Source organism: Diadema antillarum, unplaced genomic scaffold, assembly GCF_040938485.1.
Source record: "Diadema antillarum isolate AM-2024a unplaced genomic scaffold, OU_Dant_1.0 seq00000609_RagTag, whole genome shotgun sequence".
Taxonomy (NCBI): Eukaryota; Metazoa; Echinodermata; class Echinoidea; order Diadematoida; family Diadematidae; genus Diadema; species Diadema antillarum.
Genome location: NW_027271534.1, coordinates 224654 through 246268, shown reverse-complemented (window position 1 = coordinate 246268; position 21615 = coordinate 224654). Strand labels below are relative to the sequence as shown.

Below are 21615 nucleotides of genomic sequence, written 5' to 3'. Positions count from 1 at the left end.
TTAAAGTCTCTAACTTCCTACAGTGTAAAGGATGACACTGAGCTTTATGATCCTCGACAGCCACCAAAGTTGGCGTAGCACAAGTCTATCATTGCCAACCTGCGGACCTGGTGGGTACAGTAGGCCTACGACACTGTTGTTTTTACAATGTTTTGTTTTGTTTTGTCTTGGTTTTTTGCTTGGGGAGGTAGTCGACTATGGATTTATGTTTATTCAGGGATGACCATGTGTTGAAACTAGTCACGAAACAGGATCGTTTTGTATTTCTTCCTAGCTGAGCTCTCCCTCCATTTACTGTAGGCCTACTCCAACTACCCTGGGAGTAGTATGTCATATCCTGGCAAAACACGATTTCATATACAAGTGTACATGGTGGTGGTTCATATTGCGCTCCACCAATTTGGAAGTATAAGTTATTCCTATGGTTCGCTGCATGGATATACCAGAGTGTTATTCCTTTTTATTTTGCGATGATTAACCAGATGGAGAAGAAGTATGCGGGTTGCAATGTGTGTGTGTGTGTGTGTGTGTGTGTGTGTGTGTGTGTGTGTGTGTGTGTGTGTGTGTTTTGTGTTTTCAATGCAAGTTCTATGGACTGTAATCAAAAGCAAGTGGTTTAACCCTATAAAGCCCAAGTTATATGGACCCTTCCCTTGCCCGACCACCCCCCTTATTGTTTTTAATAGAAGAAATAAAAAAGAAAAAAAGGGGGGGGGGCTACCGGGTGGATGCACCCCCCTCCTCCCGTTTGATTTTTTGTTCCTTTTTTAATAAAAGTATGCATGAAATCGGACAATGACCAATACAATTGTATTAAAAAAAAACGTGCCTTGTCAGCCAACTGTATAACTTAGCGGCACAAGAAAATAGCGCTTAAGCCTTTTTTTCCTTGTCAGCTGATTAAACCCGGAAGCAGGCCCCTGGGAGCAATTTTTTCACAGGGGTGCTGAACCCCTGACCCAGCTGTTCGGTTGCCAGACCATATTAGCAGCGTTTCAGTATATTGGGGGGGGGGGGGAGACAGAGGAGGTGAAGGGAGGAGATGGGGAAATCGAAACGAGGGTGAGAAAGCCCTCTACCACACATGGAAACTTTTGCATTTTTTAATTCTACAATCTTGTTCACACTTAGTGTGGTAAATTTTGAAATTTTTCAATCAAAAAAAAAAAGACTATGTTTCATGAATGAAATGTTGTTGAACGAGGTATCTGTTATCTCTTGATCCGTGTGTGGGTCTTTTACTTTGCATAAGTCCATGAAAGGGGGAGGGTGTGGGAGTGGGTATCCCACTCCCACTCCCACACTGGAGAGATTTTGAGTTTTCATACCTGAAATTTAGCGATCTGGTGCACGCTTTTGGTGAAATTTCTTTAAAAGTATTAAAAAAAATATTCACAGAAATCTAAATGACCATTAAATCGGGTTACAATCAACTCTTGTTCCGTGTGTGTGTCATCACCGTGAGGGGTATCCTCTCCCACACTGGAGAGATTTTGAATTTTCATACCTGAAACCCAGCGATCTGGTGCACACTTTTGGTGAATTTTTTAAAAAGTATGAAAATGAAATATTCACAGAAATGTGAATGACCAATAAATCGGGTTACAATCAACTCTTGTTCCGTGTGTGCGTCATATCACTGTGAAATAACTGTATGGAAGTTGATGAGGCGGGGATCGGATGTGAGGTGGCTACCATGCGACGGAGCTTTTGCATTTGTAGAATTTAATTACAATGATTTGATGCACGCTCTTCGTGGACTATGCCAATATTTGTATCAGGAGAATTGTGTGTTGGTCTTTACTTTGTATAAGTCCATGGAAGGGGACCCAAGGAGGGAGGGTGTTGGAGGGGTATCCCCCTCCCACGAGGAAAATTTTGAAATGTGAGACCTGAAATTCAGCGATCTGGTGCACACTTTTGGTCAAATTTCTAAAAAAGTATGAAAAATAAATATTCACAGAAATGTGAATGACCATTAACGACAGAGCTTTTGCATTTTTAGAAATGAAATACAATGTACAACGATCCGATGCAAATTCTAGGTGGAATATCCTGGAATTTGTATCAGACAAGTGTACTAAGTCATCTATGGAGGGAGACCAAGCGGGGGAAGGATGTGGGAGGATGTATCCCCCTCCTACATGAGAGAGCTTTTGCATCTTTATGATTGTGATTCACAGATGTGGAATTTCTGGCGCACACTTTTTATTTAATATGTAACGTAATGTAGCCATAATCAATGCAAGGGGTGGAGGCTAATACAGCAAGGGGGAGGGTTTTGGAAGGGGTTGTCCCCTAACCCCTCCCATTCGAGAGAGTCTTTGTATTCTAAGGATTGAAGTGAAAATATATTGTCTCTACACAAGTTGTAATTTATTATGGAGTACACTGTATTTGAAAAACTGTCAAACAAAGAAGCATAAGCCTACTAAATGTAGTAGGGAAATAAAGGTAAACTGAGAGAGAATATCCCCTTCCCACATTATGGAACTTTTGGATTTGTTTAAATTGAAGTGACAGATCTGGTGCGCGCTTTTTGATGAAATATTCAGAAAGTGTCGATCTCAAAAGTCTACTTAAAGTGTATGGAAGTTGGCCTAACGGGGAAGAATGTGGAAGGGGGCATCCCTCCCACACTAAGGCATATTCCATTTTCAGAATTGAAATTAAACGATCTTGTGCACTTTTGGTGAAATATCTGGACAGGTTTTTTTTTAAAGCAAGAAAATGTTCCGCATTGCGGGGATTTTTTTTTTTGGGGGGGGGGGATGGGGAGGGTGGGGGCAAAGTGATGTGTTGACATAGCTCCCATCCAATATTTCTATTCCTGGATTGATGCTATTTGATACGAGGAAACTGTGTCATTTTTAGAATCCAATTGACGTTATCTAGCAAACGCATTTTGGTGGAATTTGGGAAATTATCAATCCACAAAGTGTAGAATACTACTACGTCTATGGAGGGGGAACTAAGCGGGGAAATGGTTAGGGTCTAAATGAAAGGAGGATATTATATTCCCACACGAGGGCACTTTTGCATTTTTTGAACTGAAATGACATATCTTTTGATGAAAGAATCATTCGGAGATATGTCAATCTTATGGGAAATGACCAAAGGGGGAGGATGTGGAAGGGGGTATAAACCCATTATATTTTCAGAATTGAACTGCAACAATACCTTGCACAGTTTCAGTAAAATATTTGGACAGTTTTCCAGCAAAAAAAAAAACAAACAAAAACAAGAAAATCTCCGACATTCCAAAAATCATGGGGGGGGGGTAATATCTTTTCCAGCAAAAAAAACAAAACAAAACAAAACAAAAGTATACGAGGAAGCTTTTGCATTTTTCTACTCTAGAATAGAAAGGTAAGCCACTTTGTGTGAAAGATTGGGACAGTGTCGAATAAAAAATCCACATCTTGGAAATTACTGGAGGGGGGGGGGGGCAAAATGATATGCTACATGCCCCCTCCATCGACACTCTCCTGAAGAGAGAACCGTCCCCCTTAATGAGGGAACTTCTGCATTTTTAGAATTGAAATTCAGAAATCTATAGTGAGCCCTTCAGGTAGCATATATTTTTTAAAAAGATCAATAGAAAAGTAGGAAAAGTAAAATATCCAGGGACAATGGAAATGTTATAATAGTACTGTCTGCACTTATGAGCTTGTTCTGTGTGGGAGGGGGATACCCCTCCCACGCTATGGAGATTTCACATTTTCAAAAGTGAAATTCAGCAATCTGATGCACACTTTGGGTGGGATATTTGGACAATTTTCGATCCAAAAAAACTTGCAATTTTCCCTGTAAAAGATAAAAGTTTGGGGTGCAAAAGCACCCATAACTTTTATTTTTCACAGGGGTGCTATGCCCCCCTGCTCAAAAAGTCAGGGGTGCTGCAGCACCCCCAGCACCCCCGGCTCCCAGGGGCTTGCCCGGAAGTAGCACCAGAGATATAATTGCGCCCCCCCCCCCCTTTACGGAATTCCTGGATCCTCCCTTGACAGCTCAGACACGACAAGTCAACCCAAATAGATCGACATAGATATTATACCATGATGTACTTGAACATAAAACTGCATTATGTTGTCTTATTTTATAGTGTATAATGTTGTGTTTGGCAGTGCGAGCTTTATCAAAGGTAATGTATACGTGCGTCCACTCGGCGATGACTCGGTAGATCTCTAACTCACACGCGTCCAGACGCCTTAATTGTTCAGGGTAGAAATTTGACTTTTCAAAAATGTCTTCATAGGCGCCTCATTGGACGGGCAGACGAGAAATCGTCCTACTTTTACAACTCGTATCAGCGCGCCTTGTGAGAAGCCCAAATGCAACTTGTAAGATACAAGTTTAAGTCGCTTTCTGCTGTAAACAAGACACCTTTAAGTGCTTTCGTCCATAATATTTTCGATATAATGCATATTCATTCTAGTGGCTTCAAAGTGTCCTGATTAGCGGGGGTGAACTAGTGATTTTTATGTAAGATATACTTATATACCTGGAGTGAACTCTACATTATTTGGTTAAACTTACAACTTTTTGACAAGGTTTCCGGGCTGAAAGAATTTTTTTTTTCCACAGAAACGACTGAAAACGCCAAAACCATTACCTGAGAGGCTCATCTCCACTAAAATAATTTTCTTTTAGCTTTATTGCGATGCTACCGCATAGTGCTTTCTCAGACGTCATCCCATAATTTAATCATTATACAAAGAATAATGTTCATTGTCAGAATCAATAGAAGACAATAATGTCTTGATCGCATATTACTCATTTTTGGGAGCTGGTAGCAACTACAGCGGAACTCGTCCAGTCACAAAGTATATAAAATTGCTTCGGAAAATCGAGCTGTCGATCTTTCAACACGTCGCACACGAAGTCGTCTTACAGACAAAATAGTATTCGTTTATGCACATGTGTAAAGTACACCTTATTATATCACTATGAGTTGTCGTCCTTCATTATGGAGGACTTTTCCCCCTTTGCTAAAAACAAAAATAAAAAGATCAATGAAAACAAAAAACACCTTGAGAGTGCAGCTGAAGATGAAGGTCTCTTACTTCCCTTCCATCAACGAGACTTAAAACTTTCTTCTTTCCCTCTGATCTCTAGCTCTGAGTCCATGCAAACTGTGATGACGACGATTCATTCTTCCTGATTACGTTAATTAGTCACGGTGATGACGATGTTGATGGTGATTATAAGTGCTTCTATCGATCGACGAACACGTTGATGATGTAGACAATGATCACGATGTATATACTGTATATGCACTTCATTCTCAGGCAAGCCAAATTTAACCTCTGTTTCGCAGACTGGTTTTCTACCGAATTCAAATTCCATGCATACAGTTGTTGTTTTAGCTGTTATTTTAAACGAAGGCTGTCCTCAGTCACCAGAAAGCATGTCCGATCGAGGCTTGCCCAACATAGCAACAACTGAGGGATGCAATTTGCCCGCCGTGAATCGGTAAGGCAGGTTGCAGACACGGATGTCTCGGAAAGCTCTAAGTAAAACTTGTATACAATATCAAACCTCGCTTTATCTTACTGAGATTTCTTGCTGATTTCGTTGTCCCCTCCCCCTTTACTCTCCCTTCAACCCCCCCCCCTCTCTCTCTCTACTATAATATTTCAATAAATATACCAATTGTTGTTTTCATTCCTATGCAGCTTCGATATCTTTTTCCACCTTCCGTTATGAGTCTAAATATAGAGTCGGGTACCGCTGCGTGATCTCTCTTCCGGCTTGGACGATGCAAGCGAAAACAGACCGATGTTTCGCAGCACTAGAAAATATTATAGAAAAGTCACTTGCGCCGCCATTTGTATTTACAGCTCTCAAAGCTAGCTCGCGTATCCTGTCTTTTGGAATCCAAGGTAATATTCTCTCGCTCACAGGGTGTTCTCAGTGTTATTCAGTGTACCACGTCATAATTATGCCAAAAACTGTAGAATACACTGCTTTGGTTGGTGACGAAGAAGCTGCTTTTGAGGAAAATGTTGATGAGTACAGTTATCATATTTCTTCATATGATATATTTTGGCTACCACTGAAGGAGAGAGAGCGTTTGGCTCTCTCGCTCTTCATCGCCGTGATCTTTGTCATCCTGATCGGCCTCCTGGCCAATGCCGTACTCATCTACGCTCTCGTGGCCTTCGGACACGTCCGACGGAGGATACACTACGTGCTCGTCGTCAACCTCGCTGTCGTCAACGAGCTGTTCATGCTTTCGTGGGGCGTCGAGAATGTGGAGTGGGAGGCCGAGATCGCATTCACGGGGAGTTGGACGTGGAACCAAGCCAAATATTCCGCAGGCCTGGTCGCTCGGGTGGTAGGTGTGATGACCGGAGTAGGGGTGAAAGGGGAGGGGAGGGGGACGCTGATTCAAAATTGTGAATACTTATGGAAAGTGTATATAAAGGGGGTATTTCACTGAGCTGCGAATGATAGTGAGCGCAGCGAATTCTAGGGTATTTCAGGGTTCTATACAGTTATAATCAAATTCGTAAACAGTTTTCATTGTTGTAAACAGTTTTCCTTCTCGCAAAGAAATTGTGAACATGTTCAAAATTTCTTTGCGACAAGGGAAACTGTTTACAGTTTGTTCAACATTTCTTTGCGAGAAGATTTCAAACTTTCTTTGAGACAAGAAAAACTGTTTACAACAATGAAAACTGTTTGAGAATTTGATTGCAACTGTTAACGAACCCTTGTTGGCGAAACCTAAAATTCCCTAGAATTCGCTACGCTCGCAAACATTCGCCGGTCAGTGAGATACCAATGTCATTGCGATGGGTTCCTGTGGTAGATTTGTGAGGAATAACTGGAGCTATAAATAAGTGCATTGCTCAGCAACAGGTCACTCTCCTTAGTCTACAAACTATCTCTCCGTAATTAGTACTTTTTATAAACATAATAATAACGTTTACTTTTCGAGAATAAGTCAGGTCCGTAATATTCCGGATATGATTGTCAATGTGTTATTGCTGTACAAGCGCATGTGTCTGCATGTTGGTGTGTGTGTGCCTGTGTGTGTTTGTGGGGGAGATTCTTATTAATCATTGTGCTCTTTTATGAGGAAAGAAACACAGTAATCAATAATTGCTTCACATTTTCAACAGCCACTGGTGCAACCAAAGTATCTCACCGGGCATTCACACGTACCGAGATTGTTTAATTAGAAATGATTTTGTAAATAAGCAAACTCCAGTCAAGTTTGTAATCAAGCAAATTTGCCATGTGGATGGAAACTGGAATCGCGGGGGTGATTTGAAACTTAATTGCAGACACGTTTGCAACCAAGTTTCAAATTGAGCAACTCGGTACGTGTAAAAAGGCCCATTATGTTCCTTGTCTTGAACCTATATAGTTGGTTCAATTCAGTTTTCAGTTCATCTGTGCTTTTATTTCCATCCAACAAAAAGGTGATACAAATGCAACTTTTGTATAAATAAATCATATATTGTAAAGAGAATTTTTTCAGCTGTTTGTAAAAAGAAAAAAAAAAATAGCTGTGCAGATCATAAAGTTTAATGCCGTCAATATATCTAATGAACGAATGAATAAAAACAATGCATACTCTGAAGTGGTAACAAAAAGTAAGTAACAATATCGATTGAAAAGAGTGATCAGCACTGAAATGGTTACATTAGAACATGCTGAGTAGACAGAAAACGAACTTGTATACCTTACATAAAGTCTCAAGCGACATCATTATCATCGATGTACATAAAGCATTCAAGAGATAATTTGTGATTGGCTGAATTTTGGGTTACGTGACATTCACTGTTTGAGTCATGGTGCATGATTGTGCAAAATAATTACCAAGAATTCGTTCAATCGTAATGCTAGAATGGCACGTTATTGGTATTATTCTATCACTTAAGATAATAATAATAATAATAATAATAATAATAATAATAATGATAATAACAATAAATAATAATAGTAATAATGATGATAATGATAATGATAATAATGATAAATAAATAAATAAATAAATAAATAAATAATAATAATAATAATAATAAATAAATAAATAATAATAATAATAATAATAATAATAATAATGATAATAATAATTACATCTTATTTAGTGCATAAAATGTTCTCCCGTGCCCCATTATACATACATGGTGGATATACACAGCATGCCTGCATGCAGTCATTTCAGTTTATACATGTATTGGTATTTGACCTCGGTGAAATAAAAATTCGGAGTAATAACTATATAATGCCTCTGCCACGCATAGATAATGTCTTATATCTTATTCGAATCCATCTACCTCTTTGAGTAATACCTTCATTGTCTGCAAACGAAATGACTTGTAACTTGTAAACCAAACCAGGTAGGTGGCTCACCTCCCTGACCAAATTTGAATCAAATTATTGTTGTAATTGTAGCGTTTTGCTGTTGATTTTTTTTTCCTCTACAGACTGTAATGACAGCGATGGCTATTACTATCACTGCGCTTACCGTGGACCAGTACCTTGTTATCAGGCAGCCCGCCTTTGCACTGAAATGGAGAAGTAAGAAGGGCACCCTCATTGTATGCTGCTTTATATGGGCAGGTAAGCTTTTCCTACACCAGTGTGACCCGCTGCAACAAAAGGATCCGAAAGTCGAGGAGGATTGATTTTCTGAAAATGACATGACATTATTCCCTAAGTCTTCCGCTTTAATTTCAAATATATAACACGACAAGTACTCGGTTGCGGAGATATTGATGATTTTATGAGACCATGTTGAGCGATGAAGGAAATCAGCGTTTCGAGAAAACCGTCTTCAAAGTTTCCTTTCCGACGCATATGATCAAGGGGAGATAAGACAGTTTCACCTGTTGACAATAGCCTTTCCTTTGATCATTCATCTTCAAAATTTCGGCAGATTATAGACAATACATTAGATCACAACATTTTTCCATAAACAGAAATTCGATGGTTTTGACCGATTTTGATGATCTAACTTAAAACTCCATTTTCTGGTCTCAGCCGTCAGCGACTTTCGTATCCTTTTGTCATGGCGGGCCACCAATAGAGTCGTATTAAGCGGAGAGGATGCAGTACGCATAAAATACTGTTACTTTTCGGGACTAAAATGGCCCATTACCATCCCGACCATGGGTGTTTTGACGCTAATGTGCAGTAGCATGTTCCGTGATATTTTCCTAGTCATTTATGGCTTACTAATCGACATAAGAGTAATAACATTTGGCGATAGGAGACGATTAATCCCGAAGTCATTAGTTATCATTTTAGTGAGCACCACAGCAGGAAATACACCGCGATACGTATTAATACAAGACCCACTCCATTTCTGCATCAGAAACAAGAATACCAAGTTTAGGAGCATTACCAAGCACTAGAGAATCATGGAATCGGAATTGTTATTACCATATAACGGAAATCATAATGACGACATTGGCAACATTTCAAATCATAAGTGGATGTGAGAATATAAAGTGAAAACAAGGAAGTGGTCTCTAATATACAGACGTTCTGGACTGAATAAGAGGTGGTGGACTCTCCCTATTGAGTATATTTTTGTTATCTGCTAAATAACAAGATATGACTCACAGCAAAAATATCATCACAACTCTCGACTTTTTTACCTTTTTTTAAACAACTCAAGAAGGTTATAAACATGGTTGCAGTGCATTCATTTTTTTTTTCATATTTCACAATATACAATGCAAATCAATGCTAGACTAAAGAGTAATAAAATCACCAAAATACTGTTCAAAGCATTAATAGATGACTGCATGAACAGGTAACACATGAAATCAATAACTAAACCAAAGTTTTTAGTCCATATAACGACGAAATAATGACGAAACCGATTTAAGACAACACATTTGAATACAGTGTGCTAATTAGATCCTACATGCAGTTGAGTGTGTCTTTATCAAGAATTTTATTAAAAAATGAAGTTTTTTTATAGACATTATTATGAAGATGAAAATGATATATATCATCATAAATTGCTGATAAATCATGATAAGCAAAAACATGGTCAAAAAGTTCTACCATTACTTTAATCCGGTAAACACCTCTATCCGTTCAGAGTTAAAGAAAAACAATAAGAAGAAGAACAATAAGAATAAGAACAATTAGATAGTATCACAAATTTATTAAAAAGCCCTCGTTTTGTTAATAAATGTATTTATATAATGGGTGATTTTAATATTGATTTGATTAAGAGTGATGATAATACGTCACAAGAATTTCTTGAATTATTTTTGTCATCCTCTTTTTTGCCATTAATTTCCAAACCTACACGTGTTACAAATTATTCTGCCACCCTCCTTGATAATATTTTTACTAATTCTTTACAAGTTTTGAATTCTTCTATAATTTTATCCGATATGACCGATCACTTTCCAATTATGACATGTTGTGATCTCAAGCATTCGGTTAATAAGTTTTATTTTCCACACCGGAAAATTTAGCTAGTCTTGGTGCTAGCTTAGATAGGGTTGATTGGTCAAGTGTTTGTGATAATGATGATGTTAATGTATCATTTGATAATTCTATGGAGATTATTAATAAACATTCAGATGATTATATTCCCAAATTAAAAGATAAGTCAGTTAATTATAAAACATCCCCTAAACTTCCATGGATTTCGAAATCTCTCCTCCGTTCAATTAATATGAAAAATATGTTATATTATAAATTCAAAATGAAAAAAAACTGAGGAGTCAAAGAATAAATATACATCATATAAGAATATTTTGACTAAGGTTATAAGATCGGAAAAGCGGAAATATTACATGATTCAGTTAGAAAAATATAAACATGATGTAAAGAATACATGGAAGATATTAAAGCAGGCCATGAATATATCAAAAAAGAAACTGAATATTACAAAAATAAGATTTAATAACAAAATTTTTGAAGATTCTGGTGACATAGCAAATATCTTTAATTCTTATTTTTCAATGATTGGAGAGATTCTGGCAAAAGAAGTACCCCAGTCTGATACGCATTTTGCAAAATTTTGAGGTCAATCCAATCCCAGATCTATTTTCTTTGCTCCAACTACGAAATATGAAATAATAGACGTTGTTATTGCAATGAATAATAAACGAAGTGCCGGTTATGATGATATAAGTAATTCTATTATAAGGGGAATTATATTTTCTATTGCTGATCCACTTTTTCATATTTTTAATAAATCCATATTACATGGTGTTTTTCCTTATTGTATAAAAATTGCTAAGGTTTTTCCTTTATTTGAAAAAGGAGACAGTTTTGATATAAGAAATCATAAACCTATTTCTTTACTTTCATCTTTATCTAAAGTTTTGGAAAAATTGATATTCACCAGAACGATTAAATTCTTTAATTATTATAATGTTTTTACGAATTCCCAATTTGGGTTTCGTCAGAAACACAGCATTATTCATGCTCTTTTGAAGTTTATTGATAACGCCGCACACACTATAGATATCTTCCTGGACTTCTCCAGGGCCTTCGATACAATTAATCACGAAATTTTACTGCATAAATTGTCTCATTATGGTATACGAGGGAAGGCCGTGGAGTGGTTCAGGAGTTACCTGCAAAACCGAAAACAATATGTATTTTTGAACGAGCACAGCTCTAGTCTTGAAGTCATTAAATCCCTCAGGGTATAGTATATTAGGACCTTTACTTTTTATCATTTACATTAATGATTTTTGCAGATCATCCGACATACTTTCTTTTATACTTTTTGCCGATGATTTAGATATTCTTTCTCCCACCAAAATCCAATTACTCTTGTCCATACTGTCAATTCTGAATTTAAAAAAGTGAATCAATGGATAAGAGCCAATAAATTATCACTAAATCTTCAGAAAACTAAGTATATGTTATTCAGTAAGTCTATAAAAGTTTTACGCACAGATATCATTTTTGATGACGTTCATTTAGAACGTGTGTCTGACATCAAGTTTTCTCGGTATCACAGTGGACGATAAACTTTCGTGGAAGCCCCATATTATTAATATTAGTAAAATAAATTCGCGTAATATTGGTATTATTAATAGACTTATATCTCATCTCCCGTTGTCCTCTTTGTTGACGTTGTATTTTTCATTAATATTACCTTATCTTAATTACGGAATTTTAGCATGGGGTAGTGCCCATCAAACTTTATTAGATAAACTATTGTTATTACAAAAAAAGAAAGGCAATTCGTATCATTAGTGGCGTTTCACCACGTTCCCATGCAGATCCATTATTTGTTAAATATAAGATTTTAAAGATTAAAGATTTGTTTTTCTTTCAGCTGGGTCAGTTTATGTTTAATCATAACACAAATGCACTTCCCAGCATTTTCAATTCAATGTTTCCACGAAATCAATCTTTTCATAATCATCCCACCAGGCGATCTAATGAGTTTCATTTGCCCCTTCTGAGAACTTTATTGGCTCAAAATACATTTATATACACTGGCCCTAGATTCTGGAATTCTTTAAGCTGTGATATAAAAAATTCTTTATCTTTGAATTCGTTTAAGCGGAAGTTGAAACTTTTTTTGTTGAATTCATACTAAGATATATACTATTCATTACTTAGCTTGTCTCTACAACCTAAGGGTTCATCGGCAATCATTGAAATCATCATTGTGTATTTTTCTACATTATCTTATTTGTATTCTATAAACTTTGCTCAGCTGCACGAGCTCTGAAGCACCTCAATTCCCTCTTCCGATCCCGATGTTCAGCGTGTTGTCTATTCCTTTCATTTCCTGTTTTCTTTCTTTCCTTTCTTTCCATTATTCTTTTGTGCTTCATTACTTTCAATGATATGCCCTTCTGTCTAGTCATGTAAGGTCGTTGTGTTTCTCCTGTCTTGTTCTGTCCTGTCTTTGTAAACAAATGATATGTTCACAAGAATCCGTTGAGTGGTTCACAGTTTACAAGCATGCTTTTCAGTGGACCTCTCAATTCTTTTTTTTTTCTCCAGACATAACTTTGTATTTTGCCGGTATGCATGTATAATTTTGCATTTGTTAACCATTTTCTATCATGTAAAGTCGAAAATGCCTATGTTATATCTTCTCATTCTTTTCGTGTTGTGTTTGCCGAAGAGAAAGAAAGAATGAAATAAATGAAATGAAATGAAATGAAGAACATGTAAATTTAATCTTATTCTGCCTGAACGCCAAATTTTAAGGAATGTGTGTGTGTGTGTGTGTGTGTGTGTGTTTTAAATGAACAATCATTTGCTTTTTTTTTTTCTTCTTGTGATTCTTTTCCCTTGGTACATGGAATACTGGTACACCTTTCTCGCTCATTCACGGAAAATAACAAAGTTTTAATTTTATTATAGGCATAAGGGGCCGTTCACAATTATCAACATTTTCACGAGCGTACAAACCGTACGCTGGGGGGGAGGGGGTCAGCACCCGGCGTACGCTTTTCAAATTATAAAAAATGTCGATCCATACTCTCGCGCCCATCCCGTCTGATCACGGGCCCGGCCTCTCGTCTCGCTGGAAACTTTCCACGCTGACCGAATAGTTCGCGCACTCCATCAAAATCCCACAATTTCTCGCGGCATCGTTTCACTTTATGACCGAGAGATAGCTATCTTAGGCCCCCGCACACTACACGACTTTCGGTTAATACACGAATCACCGACTTTGGATCCGAAATGAAACAGCGAGTGAAGAATGCATAGTTACGCACCTTCTTCATGTTCAAGGTTGGTGAGTTGTGCCACCGAAAGTCGCGTAGTCGATATACGCGCGCATGCGATCTTTGGTATCTAGGTATATTATATTATTATGTAGAAAAATGTGCGCGTACGTACGTACGTGGAAACAATGTCAAAGATGGCGAACAATAGGGACAATAGACCTACTGACCCGGAAAATCTAACAGAATTCCTCCTTAAGCGAGGGTGCATTGTTCACAAAAATCCCGTTAACAAATATATGAACTTCATAAATGCTTTTGTGTTTGTGAATGAGCACCGGAAACGAGCAGATGCCGTGTTGGAAGGTCAAAAGTTGTGGCGCACTGCGTCTACGCAATGTGTTCTCTTCACTGAAGTTCTGGACAAAGCCCTGCTGAAGATGGAGCGTGTTAAAAATCAGAAGGGGACGATCAAATCGTTCTTCCAAGTCGTTCCAAAGGTAACTAATTTCAGTAAAATTTGAGATTCGTGTATAAATTGTTTTCTATTGGTATGTAGGCAGATTTTCTATCATATATTTTGATGGCAATTTGTATTTCAATGTTTACATGCCGAAGAATTACCCCGATTATGAAGCAGGCCTGAAGCAGGCTGTAGAGTGTGGGACTGGGAGTGCAACACGGACCGGTGGCCCAGCCGCCCGGCGCTACTGGCCGGCGGGCTCAGCCGGCGGTGCGGCTGGCTCAGCCCCGCTCAATTATTACTCTGCGCACAATTTTTAATGACTTTTGCCGCACTTTACGACCATTTTGAGGAAGTAAGAGATTTCATTTGAATTCATATTCCACCATCATAAATTGCATTAATGTAGAAAATATTCAGATACAAATTAAAATCAAACTATTTCTAGGAAAATTTGCCTACATATCTAGAATAGTCTAAGTAATAGATCAACCAGTAATGTCTACCGTTTACAGGGGAGAACTCGGGGCCCCCTGGCCTTGGTAAACTCGAAATTCAGTTCTCCTTCCTATTTCAAGAATAATCAACAGCTAATACCAAAATCCAGGAATAGTTTATGGGTTTTTGAAGCTGTTGATTGTTCTTGCAATAGCAAGAAAAACTTAATTTTATTGAGCTGAATGTTGTGGGGCCCAGTTCTCTCCCGTGTACATACGGTATAGATCTAGATCTAGATTTGTTTGAACAAGATTTGAAAGTTGGAAAAGGTGCCGCCGTGCACCACGGTGGCGTGTAGTGTGCACATATTGTCATCCTAGAAATTTTATGATTAGTCGCTGGGAGCTACCAGATCTCTTTTTCAAGAGAAGTAGAGATCTATTGTAATAAAAAAATATCCCCACTTTCAGCCCCCATGATTATTGAACAAACAGGCATTATCGTGAAAATGTGACCAGGGACAACATACGGCACTGGCGGGCAATTCTTTCTGTGGCACAGATGAATACACAAAAATCTGAATAGAATGAGTCCTGTGCACGGCCAGTGCGCAATTCATAATGATGATATGTATATTTGTAGACAACCCCACCCTGGCAGCGAATCTCGCACAGCTCAATATTAAAATTGAGGGCAGCGATTTTTATGCTCGTCGATGCATTGGGGGTTCGAAACCAGCATTGTTGAATGTTTTTGCTCTGTGAGCAATGATTACATGTATGCTTTATTCCAACAAAAAATTAATGTGTTTTTAAGACATCAAATTTGAAGTACAAATGAAGTTGAAAGAGTCGTAGGAATTGTTGGCACAAACTCCTTGTAGTCCCTGGAGACCAGTAACACGATATAGCCAATAACTGCACATTTGATTTCGGGTATTTTTTTTTTCTTTTTGCTTTTCCTGCTTTATTTCAGGAAAGGAAGGGAACGTTATTCATGCATCCGTCTGCCACTCTGTCTGTCTGTCTGTCTGTCTGTCTGTCTCACAGAAACTTGAACCCACAGAGTACAAGACCACATCTCATTTGGAAATGAATATCAAATTGGCAACAAATATTTTCTAATTTCATTACAATTCAGTGAAACTTGATTTGTGTAGACAATATAAAAATATGAACACTTGGCAATCCTTTCCAATATATAAAGTTGCGAATTTGCACCTATAATAGTGATTTTGAATCTTTAAATGTTGCCAATTTTAAGGATTAGCAGCTTATGTTGCCTTTAAAAAATTCCTGCGAGCCATTCTAACATATGACTGTGACAAATGAGGGCTCATATTTTACAGAATATTTTTCTTTCTTTTGGTACATAATTCTTAATAATTTTTTAACATCTTGGTGTGGTCAAGTACTCAATATGTTTTTTTATAAAAAGGGGAATTAAACTCGGACATCTATCTGCATTCAATATATATATGCAGAAAAATTAGAGAAAGAAAATGGTGATTTTTTTTTTTATACATCAAAATCGGATATCTTTTCAAGTTATCAATTTTCAATGTTTTGCTATAAGAATTTGCGTTATGGCCACCTATGAGGATCCTTGATTTTGGCAACTCTCCTAATATCAGTGTATTAGAGTTTGGACAACTCTCCACACAGATTACCACTATTTTTCATTTTTATGAAAGGACAGAATAAGCAAGAATAAGAATAACAAGCAAGGGGGAAATGTATACTCTTGATTAAAAAAATTGTGAAAATATGTGTACAAAACGAATGGAGAGTTGTCCATATCACAGAAATTGGCTCAGTGGCCAACTCAAGGATCCCCTAGGTGGCCATTACGCAGATTTGGTAAAACTTTGAAAATTGATAACTATTGAATGGATTATCTGATATTGCTCAAACTTTCACCATTTTCTTTCTCTGATTTTTCTGCATATAATAAAAATGCACATAGGTGGGTTTAATTCCGCTTTAACCTTGGTCATAACTTTTGAATGTGAGCAGATATGGCTTTCATATTGTATATGACCAGCAGCAAGACCTTGCACATTATACCAAAACTTTTTTTTTTACTTTTGACCCTTGACCTTGATGTTTGACCCACTTTCAAAAACTAACATTGAACATGATTTGTCTTTATTTCAGGCAGCAACTGTGGATCAAGATTTGCATGACAATGGCCATCCAGAAAAAGAGCCAGTTCTTGTGACAGTTCAGGTGCCAGAGGAAACGGTTGGTTCTTCTCAGATGAATACAAGCACAGTTCAAAATCACATTTTGGATGGACAAATAACTGCTGTATCATTCCTCTGTCAAAAATTGAAAATCTCTTCAACGGAACTACTCACTGAGGACGTGAAATCTCATCCAGAATTTATGAGAGCTCTGACGTCAGTGTCGGCTTCAGCTATAGATTATTTCCCTCTAGTTGCTTCGTGGCAGAAACAGCAAATTTTTGTGAAGAAAGGTTCTGTTGTTTCACAAAGGCAGCAGAAGGCAGAGTCCAGTATCAGTGAACTGTCGCACCATTTGACACAGCTTGCGCAACTAAAAGTAGTAAGCGGGAATCTTGGTCTCCAGCTTAAGTCCTGTCAGCAGAAACTGACGAAAATGCTGGAAATGCTTCCTGTTCTGTTCAATGCAAAGACTGCCCTAGAAACAGCAATTGACAGTCTGCAGGCTAGTGTTCGAGCACAGAATGCCAGGAGGTTCAATCGGCTGACGGGCAACTCTGAATATAAACTGCTTGCCGGGAATTCTCTAGGCCTTAGTTGGGAGAAAGCTGTAGAGAAAATTACCGAAATGGAATCCAATGGGGACAAAAGTCTCTTCGATCCACTGAATGCTATGCAGTTGTACTCATTCCCTAGCCTAAAGGACATGTGCCATCGCTCTGACATGCTGGGGATACCAGGCCATGTTTTAGCTGAACATTTCAAGTTGACAGACGACAAACTCAAGAATGCTGTTGATGAACTCTTGGATATGTTTCCATTGCTGTGTGTTGCCAGAGGGGGACATTACGTTCTTCTAGACTATGTTGAGTTGGTATTCAGACCCAATCTTGTGTATGAGGTCCTAACCCTGGATTCTGTTGATAAGACCGAGGACTTGCCAAGCACGCAACAGTCAGATAATGGTTCAGAAGATGGCATTTTTTCTATCAGAAATCAGGACAAACACCACTGCAAGAAAAGTACCCACAGCTGCTTGATGTGATGATGAACTTTGTACAGCTACATGGTTTTGGTGCACACATACGCAGGCGAACTGGGACTGCAACCTCCTGTGGAGTCACCCTCGATGATGTCCGCAAACACCTTCTGGAAAATGTGGAGGGGTTGGATACTATATCGCGGACGAAAGTGTACTACTTGATGAAGCCTGCAAGAGTCAACTCAAGGGAAGCTGCCAGACACAAGGACGCACTTGATATACGTGTTGGGACGAAGTCATGTGATGTCAGCAAAGACAATCCAAATGCACATGAATATTTTGCCACTGTCTCGAACGTGCGACAGATGTGTGCAATGTATCCAGATGAATGTGTAGCATTTTCATGTGACAGCAAGGCCAAGATCCATATTGGAGGACAAGCTGTGTCCAGATACCACCAGCTGAGAACATTTTTTCCTGGCGATGATACCCCACACTATGCTGACCATGATTTTCCAGTCCCTGGCTATCTAATCGAACCTGATGGCTACCTGCAACTTCAGATGAAAGAGGCTGAAGCCCCAAGCACTAAGGACAAATGTGGCAGAGATGTGGTGGAAGTCCCTTCCACTGGTCCCCTCTGGGTTTTCAATCGGACTGTGAAAAACACTTCCACAACTATCGAAGACCATATGAATGATCTGAAAGTGATAATGAAGGACAATCCCAGTCTAGACAAGCCCATCTTGGTACTTGTAACTGACGGCGGCCCAGATTGGACACCTAAAACGAATCTGAATGAATTCTTCCTTGGTAAGCTTTGGAAGGAGGGAAAGTATGACATGTTGATCAGTACGTGCATGCCAGCTGGTCTCTCTCGCTACAATCCAATTGAGCACCTCTGGTCTCCATTGTCGAAGTTTCTGGCAGGTGTGTCTCTCCCGGCATGCCTGCCAGGTGAGACGGTTCCACCTGCTCTTCAGAGTATTTCACCTGACGAGAAGTTGGAAAAGGAGACAATTGTGTTCGAAAATGCTCTGAACCGTCTGAACATGTACTGGGATGGGAGAGTCCACGATGGATTCAGGATCACTTCTAAAGCTGTGTTACCCAACGCAGGTGATGAAAATGGGACATACACTGTTGTTCGGAACATGTTCCACTCCAGTCTACGTGGAATCCGGGAGTCTTCAGATTTGTCTGAGGCCCATGATGAGTGGAAGTACATCTCTGCGCATATGGACAGGAGAAGTGGCTTTGTGTGCTTCCGCAAGGGCAGTTGTGGAGAAAGCACATGTAAGTGCATGGAAGATGGAGTCCGGGCTTCAAAAGTGTGGAAGATGCCAAGTGGTGACAAATGGCTGTTCCCTCCAATAACCCCTGACCCTGAACACCCAGGCCATTACAAGACACTCCGCCAGCTGGAAAGATCGTTGGCCTTCAGTAGTCCAGATCAGCACTTGAAGAACTTTGAAGCTCGCAGCTGCACTCACTGCAGGTATGATTATTGTGCTGCATATAATTTCTAATAAATTTTTTTCTTTACTTACTACTGTTTAATGTCATATGCAGTGTGAATAAAAGACACTGTATATGATATCAGTGATCTATAGTTCATTTTTGAATAGGTTTCTCAGCACACCACTAGTTTTATTTTCTCTGCACTGGTGTGTTTTCACAGAACACAGAAGTCTATACAATCTTGAAATATGGACTAAAGTTCCTAGTTAGTTGCTCATTCAAGTTCATTTCAAGTTCATTTCAAGTTAATTTTTCCACAAATCAAAATATAAACACAATATGAAATATTAAACACAATTATACAAGTATTCATTATCTTTCATATTCTCCATTTATTTGTTGCTCATTTTCATTTCAAGTACATTTTCCACAAATTGAAATTACACAATACAGAATAATATAATTATACATGTATTCAATATCTTTCATATTCTCAATTTATTTGTTGCTCATTTATTCATTTCGAGTTCATTTTTCCACAAGTTAAAATTACACAATTCAAAACAATATAATTATACTGTACATGTATTCAATATCTTTCATATTCTCCATTTTTTGTTGTTGCTCATTCATTTCCTTTTTATATTTGGAATAAAAATTGAATTGCTACTGATACAATACATGCATAGACCATTGGACAACAGGGGCGAAAGAGTTTTAAAAAATCAAAGCAATAATAAACTCTATGTGTTTAATATAGCCCAGCCATCACAGAAGAGATTTGCCCTGAAATACATGAACATAGTACAGAACTGTGTGGTTGCTCTACATTTTAAAATAAACCCAGTGGGCTACCACATTTTGGAAATCAGTAACCTACACTGTGACTGAAGAATATGTTGTTGCAGATATATATAATTTTATAATAGTGACTTTTTCATCCTAGCTGTGGCTATTCAAATTATTACACTTCTATCTCCCAGCAGTGTATTAATTGCCCCATGGGCACATTATTTCTGCATATTTCTGCCCTCCTGATCTTGTGCTCTAAATACAGAAACTAATGTGGCCTTCTCTTTCCTTTACTTTCAGATACATTTTCACCAGCAAAGCCGATGAAGAGAAGCACACCAAATTGATCCACGGTGGAGTACGTGCTTTGAGGGATGCCAATCAGGACAAGGCCAGCCACAGATGCCCAGTGTGTGACCAGAAGTATCCCACTCGGTATCGACTGCTGAAGCACCAGGATGAGGAGGGACACAAACTGAAGAAAGGCAGACCAAGCAAGAACTAAGGAGGGAAACAAACTGGAAAAAAAAACAGACCAAGCAAGAACTGAACACAGTGAAAATAAAGCTACGGTCACAAATGGCCCTGCGAACGCCATACGAATGATTTTTGTCCCATTGTGGCTGTACAAATTAGTCCTTCGTACGGCGTTCGCAAGGACCTTTGTGACCGTAGCTATAAAATGTGGGGGAAAAAATCAACATTTTCTTCGTACACTTTTGGGGGGGAGGGGGGGGGGGTCTTGAAAAGTGTATGGTTTGTACACTTGTGAAAATGTTGATAATTGTGAATGACCCCTAAGTGAGTAATAATTCTAAATTGTGACGAAACGACGACTCGGAATCATTTTAAGACAGTAATCACAACTACCTGCTTGTTCGTTAGAGGAACTTTGTAGCGTTCGTGAGCACACATCCCATTTCGAAGAAAATAATGTTATACTTGAAAGACCGCTGACTTGTTAATATACTGCGGAATACTTGTATTTCATGTCTTTCTTTGTTGCTTTTCTGATAGGAGCTGTTTCTATTTCTACATACTTCCTTATTCAATATTACCGTGATTATACTTCCTGTAGATTTTCTGAGACTATTAGGCCTACTAATGAGTAAATCAGACACTGAATACAATAATTATCTGTGTCATATTTCTTCGAAACGCCTATCAAGTTATCCAAAGTAGATATCGTGTATGAACATCTACGAAAAACTTATCTATAGTGAACCACGAGCATGCTTATTCAGATATGAGAGAGAGAAATTATTTGTTCGTCCTATAGCATACCATTTTCAACTCCTGCGCCAACATCAAGTTAAAGTAAACCCAAACCCAAAGAGAAATGTGGATGGAGTGAAAACAGCAATATTAGTAGAACATATCAGTGAAAGTTTGAGGAAAATCGGACAATCGATGCAAAAGTTATGAATTTTTAAAGTTTTGGTGTTGGAACCGCTGGATGAGGAGACTACTAAAGGTTATGGCGTCACGTGTCAAGTGTGGACAACAATAAAGAAAATATAAAGGGAATTCCACACACACACAAAAAAATCATTTTTCATGAAAATTACACGTACCATCAACTTGATACTGACATAATATGTTCAGGGTAGCAATTATTCCCCCCGCTTTTTGAAAACGGTTTAGTCAAGTGCTCTTT

General features: G+C 38.3%; 1 protein-coding gene across 1 annotated transcript; it reads left to right on the top strand.

Moving 5' to 3' along the window:
* Positions 1-5451: 5451 nt before the first annotated feature.
* LOC139735926 (uncharacterized) lies at positions 5452-20508 on the top strand. Its single transcript, XM_071646680.1, has 7 exons — positions 5452-5475; positions 6065-6340; positions 8445-8580; positions 14055-14137; positions 16695-16781; positions 17717-19203; positions 20259-20508. Exons 1-7 carry the CDS (start codon positions 5452-5454, stop codon positions 20461-20463), a joined length of 2298 nt encoding a protein of 765 aa, XP_071502781.1. The 3' UTR covers positions 20464-20508.
* The last annotated feature ends 1107 nt before the right edge of the window (positions 20509-21615 follow it).